The sequence below is a fragment of the Mesitornis unicolor genome, unplaced genomic scaffold (genome assembly GCF_000695765.1).
Source record: "Mesitornis unicolor isolate BGI_N332 unplaced genomic scaffold, ASM69576v1 scaffold13178, whole genome shotgun sequence".
Classification (NCBI taxonomy): Eukaryota; Metazoa; Chordata; class Aves; order Mesitornithiformes; family Mesitornithidae; genus Mesitornis; species Mesitornis unicolor.
Genome location: NW_010199843.1, coordinates 7989 through 17529, shown reverse-complemented (window position 1 = coordinate 17529; position 9541 = coordinate 7989). Strand labels below are relative to the sequence as shown.

Below are 9541 nucleotides of genomic sequence, written 5' to 3'. Positions count from 1 at the left end.
AGGAATGCTTTCTTTGTGAAATTTCACTGTACTTACATGGGAGTTCAGAAAGCTCAGACTACTCTTCTCACCTCATCACTTACATATATTTTCTTTATGCTTCTTCCTTTTCAGTTTGGTTGACATCAGAAAATCCTTTTGTAAGTGTGCAACCATCTGTATCTTCGTGTACACCAATGATGTCTGACCCTTTTAGCCCACAGTCCAAACATTTTAAAAATGTCGAACAGCCACAGTCAATATATCAGGACAGGTAATGTGCCCTGTTCTCCTTTCTTTGTATTCAGATGGCACAAAGACCATCCTGTGTCTTTCCCATAGCAACAAGGTGGTTTCAGAGATCTTAAGGTAGGACTTAAGGAACTCATGTCCAGCTCGACTGCTACGTGGCTTCTTGCCAGTTGTACCATCCTTAACATAGGAACAATGTGATTATTATTGATAATAATGCACAACTCCAAAAGCAACAGTTTGTTTCCCTGGCAAAAGTTAGGAAATGTAAATCTAAATTATTCTGGGTGTGTTTATGTACATCACTAGTAAAGGTGTTGCCTTCTAGTCAAATGCGGCTGGAATCAGTATTCTCCTCTATCAGTTTATGAAAGTACAAAACAATATGCAGCAAGCCTAAAGTCATGTAACAATAAGGGTAGATTTAATACAAGAAGCTGTAACCAGGTGAGACTTTCAGAAGACCTGAACAATTTCTACTGAGTTTTATACCTCAACAGCAACATCATCTTCTGATACGAGGACCCACCTTAGAGGATGTCAGATTTCAAACATGAAGCCAGAAGTTCTCTGTTATTCCAAGCTTTTTGGTTTTTTGCATGGGTTTCCCCTGGTTTTTGAGACATAAATAATTTTTGGTCTTTTCCTTCCAAAAAATGTTTCATTTGTGCTGCAGTTTCTAGCTATATTATATGTGCTATTTTTTATTCTGAGTCAAAAACTATTTCGTTTTCTAGGTATGGCAAATATTTCTTCTTGACAGCCACTGTTTTCTTCCCTGAAAAAGTCCCTTACTGATCTTGTTTAAGTATGCCTAATCCCAAATAAAAGGGGAGACAGTAATTCACTCCCTAAACAATTTATAACTGCTAGGATACTTTTTTCTGTAATCTGTCCCCAAGCAAGCTTAAATCTCTCACAATCTCACAAAAAAAAGAAAGAAAAGAAAATGTGCAGAGAGTATGGAAAGAATATTCATAAAACTTTCTGACCATTGTATTTTTTTAGTGGTGGGCTTACAAAAAAGTGCTTCCTGGTATGGTTAAACAATGGATATCTTTTAATCATATAAGAAAATTTTACATTTCGACTTCGGTTTATGGCATGCCTTTTAATTAATTAATTAGTAGCCTATTTTTTTCTTCTCTATTTTTTTTAATTTCTCACCTGAGTTGTTACTTCCAACCTTCTCATCAGTTAATAGAATTTTGCCCAGAAATATTCTTTAATCATGGTTTCTTTTTCATTTTCTGCTTCAGCTTGAAGGTCACAAATGGTATAACCATACACAAAACATGCCTTTTCCCTACCTGTCCTGTTTCTTTCCATCAGTATTCTGAATTCCTTGGTACTTTTCAGTTGAAACCTTTCATGTTTCTCCGGAATGGTCCAGGCTGAACCACACTGTGGGTGCTGGCATTGCTCTGGTGCTTTTCTGTGGTTTTGCCAATGCCTGGATGCAGAATCTCTTTCAGGAAGCATTGTCAGCCAGTAGTGCTTTTGCTGTGATGATAGCTTACACATTTTCAGTGATTTTCATCTAGGGATTTGTAAATAGAAATAGGGTATGATTGCCACCTTATTTGTCTCTGTACCTACACTTGTAACTATGTGTGTGTATGTGTACACAGAGCCCTGGTACACATAGAGATCACATCTCATGCAACCAGGATCAGACAGTGAGGAAGTAGAGATGGGAACAAAACCTGGCTTTGTGATTGTGTATTTCTATCATAACCGAATCTGAATATTTCCCAAATATTCAGTAAAGATATTGAGAAGAATCTCTGTTTCTTCCTTTCCTCTATACTTAGCAAAGGAATAGCTTGATTAGTTGCTGCAGAATGGTTATAAATGAAAGTGAGTGGTTTGGTTTGGTTTGGTTTGGTTTGGAAACATTGAGGACAGTAAATCAAAGAGGGTTTTGCCTGTAATTCTGCAAACAGTAAGATGGATTAACTGTCTTCAGCTTGCAAAACTGAATTTATAAGCATAGATCCAAATGTTCTCTAAAGGTTAATGGTCAAGCCCATATGAGATTTTCTGTACTCTGTTTTGGAAGTCAGACTGCAAAAAGGTAACCTTGCAGCTGGTTGGCAAAAGCCTTTTGGTGCAGAGAGGGTTACCAAATCTTCAGAAAGACTCCAGCATCCAAAGAGGAGCTGAAGCAGAGTGCAAATGCTGGGGTGGTATCCATGCTATCTTTGTTGTTAAGTTTCCCTCCTATAAATCAGCGCAACAAGAACTGGTCACTTCTGCATTAGAGTGGTAAAGCTCTACGTGGACTTTCAGTTCAGGGCAAGAGGTGTAGGAAAGAAAACTTTCCCTAACCTTTCCTTTTGTGTTTCATTCTACTACTTCATGTGCTGTAAGGAATACAGCACTAGCGTTTCATTGCAACATCTCAGGTTGGAGGGGGAATCGCTGCATTCCTGAGGTCTCCCGGCTTTTATTACATTTTCACTTCTATTAAAGCTGAGTTGCCAAAATGTCTTGAGAGACTCCCTCTTTCTATAGTAGAGCACATTACAGAATGAGGGAGAAATCCTGATAAGGTTTCTGGATGCTGTTTTAACACGATAACAAATTTGTCCATTGGCCTTCAACGTGGGTGTTTTAGAGAACATGGATAAACCAGGCTATCTTAAAGAAAGTACTGTCTGTTCCCAGCGTTTTCTCCATCTTATAAATTTATTATTTACCTTTCCTTTTTGTTATTTGGAGACTTGGGGCTTGCTTTTATTGTCAAGCTACTATAGCATAAATGTATTCCCAGTGTAATTTTTGAATTGTAGAGTGCATCTACAATCAGAATCCTGTTCCCAAAGTTGAATTATGACTCCCTTCAGAGTCCCCAGCCAAGCTCCCACTGACTTTGGGAGAGCAGGAATTTCATTCCTATGTTTGTTTTTCCTAATATGTGGAGAAATTTTTAAGGAATTACCAGCTGAAACTCATCACACTGTGATCCAGAAGATACGAAAGCAAAAATCCCTAGTGGTGTCTTGGCATTTACGTATAAAGTTTTACTTCCTAACCAGAAAGTTATTTTTAATAACTTTTAATAACCTTCACCAAAAAAAAAAAATCATTAGGATTTTTAACTCTCACATCTGGGAATAAGAGTGACCTAGAATGCTGATGCGGTGATTCATAGTATTTTAATTTTTGTAATATGGGAGACCATCATATATAAATTTTAAATTACACATTTCAGCTGCTGCTCCAAGTAGCTTTTGGTACAGCAGGAAATCTTCCCACTCTGACTTGCCAGGAGCAAGCCTACAAGTTGAAATGAAATATCCATTAATATTTTGTACCTAAAGTAACTCCCACTCCCCTCCGTAGCCTCCGTAGTGCAGCAAGATGCACAGCTCCTGTGCCATAGGGGGGGGCACAACGTCATTGCTCCAAAGCAACTGGAGAGGGCAAGAACCCAGGCGTGTGAAAAGGCAATGGAAAACCCATGTTGGGCTGGGGAAATGCACTCCTTCATTCACTGTCCAGCTAGAAGATGGACACATCAAAATGTCACAGCCAAACCCTTCACTTTCCTCTTTTACTTTGCCTCATCTTTCAGCTGCCTGATGAGCGTGCCTGGGTGGGCCACCGCGCTCCTGCAGTATGCAGAAATACTTGATTTTTCAGCCACTTTGCCCTTATTGGGTATGGCTACAGGGCTGCTCGCTGAGGGTTTTCTGCTTAAGGAAATGCAGTGTTTAGGGAAGATGGAAGAATTTGTGGCTACTGAGCAGTACAGCAAATGACTGAGAGTTAGCTGCCCGAGATAAATAACCCATACTTTCAATAACAGACCTTAAGTCTGCCACAAAATGGTCCACCTTTCATAGATTAAAAGCCAAGAAAATAAAACACATGATGTCTCACTTCCCTACATCCATGTTGTAGGTGTATTTCTGGAAGTGACCTCACTTTCAGCAGCTTCTCCCTCAAACCAGATGTTGCTTGGGTTGGAAACGACAGCGAAAGATGCAGTTACCGTTCTGCATGGCCTCTGCTGTGACTTCCATCCAAGCACAAGCCACGCATCCCAGATACCATCTGCTCCTTGCCATAGATGGATCCTCCCAAAATGTGGCCAAGTGGCCTTAGTCTTTGCTGGACTGACTCCGTGCCTGGTCTACCTGCCTGGTCCATGCCAAAGAGTGGTGTGCAAGTGGGCTCCCACTGGTCTGTAAGACAAGGGGCCTCTCTTTTGCACTGGTGGCACAAACCACTCCTTTGGTATTTCATCCCTTTGTGAGAAGGAGAGTCAGGGAACTTGAAAGTGAACCAGGTCTTGGAGTGGGCTGCGAGGGAAGATACCTCAGTGTTTGACTGTGCTGTGGAAGCCTTGTAACCCACTTTACTGGACCAGAAAAAGGCCCTTATAAAATGTGAGAGCATATCATACCTCTCCTCCTTATTACCCTAATAAAAGTCTAACCTGGAACTTTAAATCACTTTCACTGTTGGGCTTTCATTTACCTGCATGTCCTGAGCCCTGAAGCCTTTATTGGGCCTTTATTTGCATGTGCAGCTCTAATTATTAGAGGAAAAAGTACAGAAGAGAGCTTATGCTGCAACAGCAGTCTTCAGCTGACCCCTTATAGACTTGACAAAGCTTCGAGCTATTAATTGTCCAAGTGTTCTCATTAAAGAACTAAAGATAGCTGCACGGGCTAAAAAGCCATCATTTCAGGGGAAAGAACTCAAATCCAGGGGGGCTGTGCACACACTGATGAGCAAATGAGCCTCTACTGATATTTGCTACATAGACCCTTAGCTGTCCTCTTCTCCAACTAATTGCTTTGTCCCAATATAGGAGTATTTCATTATCTCCTGTCAATAATTTTTGCGACTCAATAAAGCAGGCTTCTTTTGAAGTACTAAAGGGATTCTGGCAAGCATCGCTGTGTTTTTAGCCTGTGTTTGTATTTTACAAGTATCACTTGTTTTTGGATTTCCACATTTCTGAAGTGGAAATTACCAAATGGATCACACAGTACTGTCTTGTACTTTCTCAAAATTAGTATCGGGCCAGAAGTTAGAATGGCCACGCAGACCAAATTGGGGAAACTCAAAGCTGCAACTCTGCTTACGGTTCGAGTGCTGTACTTGCAGGTTGTTACTTGCTTCTTCTGCTACTTTTTCTTCTTCTAAAAGAATGTTTGTCTCCTAGAAACCTTGATGTTCACCCTTTCCTTTTCAGACAGCTTTCTTCTTACCTTCCCAAACACCTGCAACATCATTTTCCATGCTCCTGCAAACTCTGTACCTGTCAGTTCTAATCCTTTCTAATCCATCCTCCAGCGAGCACAGAACTGATTTGCCAAACCTCTCTTTGCAGTTATAATCTTGGAGGCTATTACTCATATTTTCCTGCAGTGGTGATTTCAAGTTTCCTCTTTCACCTTTATGATTATTAGGGCCTCCTCTTTCTAGGCACTTTCCCACCTTGTTATTCCCATCTTCTTAATATGAAATTTCATAAATCATGTGTCAGGCCTTTAGTTACCATGTCCTTTTTCAGTCATTCGTTATAATACTGCCTTACCAATTATTTTACCTCACTACCTGCGCATTTTTAAACACTAGTGAGAAGTAGATGTTAAGTGTATCTAAACTCTTTCTAGTGGCAGCAATCTGTGCAGACTTAGAGAGCACCCTACTGGTGTCAGTGTTGAAATGCAGCCATGGAAACAAATCTGCGCACACAGGTAAAATTAAACCAGTGACGTTTTAAACAACGATGTCGATAGTATCTGTGATTACAAGTTAGTGTATACTGCATTTAGTAGCTGCAGTAGTAGCAGCGATACAGTGATTGACTGTTGGATAATATCTGTTTGCATTTAGATTCATGGAAAATCTGCAAACAGAAGTCCAAGAAATGGAATTCATAAAGTTTTCAAAGGGCTTGAACGTCATGAGAAAAGAAGACTTTGCAGAATGGTTGCTCTACTTCACTGATGAGGAAAACAATGAAATCTACTGGCAGAATGTGAAAGACAGGATTGAGGCAGGAGAGGTTGGTACATCAAGTATGCTTTGTTTTGCTTCCTTGTTTATATGTACAGCTTTTCATTTGAATGTGAGTATCTAACAGTGTAACTAGTTTCACCATGAATTATTGCAGCCCTTGAATTTTATGCAAACAAGAACAATGATAATTTGCCAACTGAGAAATACAATTATTGATGATGAGTAGGTAATCACACCTAAACACTAGGTCCCACTAGATTTAATGAAATAGATTTACTGGAGTTTGAATGTGCTATTCATTATATATCGTCTGAATTCTGTGATACTCTAGAATATCAGTTTGGAAGAATTCAAGACTTTCTGCAAGTTCACAAATAACCTGGAAGACTTTTCTATTGCCATGCAGATGTTTACTGTAGCAAATCGTCCTGTTAAACGGGGTAAGTGCTGCACATCTTTTGTGTGTCTTTTTTTGAAAAAGAAAAAATGCATTTTTGTTATAGAATCATAGAATGTGTTGTGTTGGGAGGGACCTTTAAAGATCACCTGGTCCACCCCCCTGCAGTAAGCATTGTTACCAGATAAGGTTGCTCAGAGTCCTATCAAGCCTGACCTTGGATATCTCCAGGGATGGGGCCTCCACCACCTCTCTGGGCAACCTGTGCCACTGATCTACCACCCTCATAGTGAAGAACTTTTTCCTAATGTCTAATCTAAATTTACCCTGCTTTAGTTTAAAACCATTACCCCTTGTCCTATCACTCCATGCCCTTCTAAAAAGTCCCTCCCCAGCTTTCCTGTAGCCCCTTCAGGAACTGGAACGCTCCTATAAGGTTCCCCCAGCATCTTCCCTTCTCCAAGCTGAACAACCCCACTCTCTCAGCCTGTCCCCATAGGGGAGGTGCTGCAGCCCTCTGATCATCTTTGTGGCCTCCTCTGGTCTCGCTCCAACAGCTCCATGTCCTTTTTATATTGAGGACCCCAGAACTGGACACAGGACTGCAGGTGGGTTCTCATCAGAGCAGAGCAGAGGGGCAGAATCCCCTCTCTCGCCCTGCTGGCCACGCTGCTTTTGATGCAGCCCAGAATGTGGTTGGCCTTCTGGGGTGAGGGTGCACATTGTTGGCTCATGTCCAGCTTTTTGTCCACCAGCATCCCCAAGCATCCAGTATTTCATGTCCTTTTTGAATTGTGGTATATCCTTTTACAGAAGTATTTTAAACTTAATTGTATTTAAAATAACCATAAATTAACTGGATTTATAAAGGAATTGTTCAAAGAGGCAAAAATGAGAGCTAAGTCAAGAGTATTCTTTCCTTTAGTAAGCTTCAGAATTAATCATATTTATAATCATATTTATAACACTGTTTAAAAACAGCACTTGTTTATGAAGGCAGAACCATGTTATTACTGTATTTATGACTTAGTCTGACAACTTGCTGTAATAATCTACAATGCTGCTATACTTTAATAACCTCCAGTCCCTCCTTGAAATTCACACTTCTGTGATGCCTTCAAAAATGCATCCAATTCATGTGTTGTGATTGTGCTTGCTGTAATAAACAGTAATCATTGCACTCTTCCTGGCTGCTCTTTTATGGCAGCCCTACACATTTCCTCAACTTTCTTGAATCAAATCTCCAAATTCTTTACACCACAAGGCCAAAAGTGGGCATAGTAGATATTACTATAATGCATATGGTGGTTTGAAGAGAAGGCCAAAAAGCTGAAAAGGAAAGTAGATCTCCAGAGAGGTATAACAGCTTTTTCTGCTCTAAATCCTCATGAAGTCTTCCATCGTAATTTAAGAGAAGGCAGCCTACTTCTGTAAAATACAGACCTACAGGTATATAAAGTCATGTGCTGTAATCAGTGCATTGGGTATTTAATTGTCTGTGTTTCTGCGATTGCTGAGGGGTTTGCTGGTTGAGGTGGAGCATATTGCAAAATACTGTTTTCTGAGAAGAGTCTTCTTGCAGCATGGATTGACACAAAACTGGTTCAAGCTAAAATGTTGGTATTTTTTATGAGATCATAGCGAGGCAAACACTTGCCATCCATATGCACAAGTTATCAGCCAAAAGTACATGAGTTCTCAGCATGCAGCTGTTTGTAACAAAAAATCACTTTTACTGTTGCTTGAGTAGTGTATTTCAAAAGTTTATCATACAAGATTGTGTTGTGAAAGATGAAGCAAGCTCGAGAATGCACAAACTGAGGCCTCCTAATAGTTTACTAGTTCACATATCCCAAATTCTCCAGTTAAGATACTCATGAGACATTGTAAATTGTACAGAATCCTGCTATTTTCTGTGTTTTTCAGTTACTTTACAAGTTCAGTCACCTGTGATATAATATTATGTCTTTATTAGCTGAGTTCAAGAGAGCAGTGAAGGTGGCAACAGGACAGGAGCTCTCAGATAATGTTTTGGATACCATCTTCAAGATTTTTGATCTAGATGGAGATGACTGCCTGAGCCACAGCGAGTTTCTTGGAGTCCTGAGGAACCGAATTCATCGAGGTTTGAGGGTAACAAGCGGCCATCATTGGTTTTAAATACCACATTGTTTTTAAATACCAGCTGTAGATTGCTACAGCTGCCTTGTTAATGCTGGTGGAAACACAAATAGAGATAGCAAATAGAAAAAAGTTATATTTTAAACTGAAGATTCCTTCCTGCTTATGAATGTGGGAGGAGTACTGCCAGCAAGGTGTCATAATGCATGTAAACTATGGGAGCAGCAGCATTTCATTACGTATTATATTTACACAGTCTATGAATAAAGGGGGGGGGGTTATGTAAATGCTAAACATACTTTAACTTTATTAACAGGTACCGCAACAGCAAGGCATTCAAGGTTACTGGAAGTGTGTGAAAAGAGAAAGCATTAAAGGAGCCAAGGAAGTGTGGAAACAAACTGGGAAAAGTCCTTTTTAAAGCAGTCCATTGTTCTTTTGCAGTAAACATTGTTATTTAGAGGGGGTTGTCTGTCCTGTTTACATGCTAGCTGAATCAAAAACTCTCTTTCTTTTTTTTTTTTACTATAGTAAACTTTAATTAACCCAGTTTGTAATGCGATAATTTTATATGGTTCTAGTGCAATCTGTTTGGTTTACAGAACTGTTATGACTTTTGACCTCCATCCGGAAGTACTCTTGTTTGAGGGAACAGTGTTTACTCCTCTGTGGAGTCTGACCCTGTGCTGTAGCACACAAGTTATGCAGGATTTAAAGGTGGCCACTGGTAGGAATGTCACAGCGTTCTCATCTCTTGTTGGAGGAGTGGACATCAGCCCAGTGAGCCACTGACACTGCAGTTCTCTT

The 9541-nt window shown here is 40.0% G+C and overlaps 1 protein-coding gene across 1 annotated transcript in view; it reads left to right on the top strand.

The window, feature by feature from the left end:
* Positions 1-9155, top strand: part of MICU2 (mitochondrial calcium uptake 2) — a 59348-nt gene extending 50193 nt beyond the window's left edge. The window contains exons 9-12 of the mRNA XM_010189568.1: positions 6091-6262; positions 6548-6656; positions 8589-8746; positions 9051-9155. Coding sequence (XP_010187870.1) covers positions 6091-6262; positions 6548-6656; positions 8589-8746; positions 9051-9155 — 544 coding nt within the window. The remainder of the gene's footprint in view (positions 1-6090; positions 6263-6547; positions 6657-8588; positions 8747-9050) is intronic.
* Positions 9156-9541: the final 386 nt, after the last annotated feature.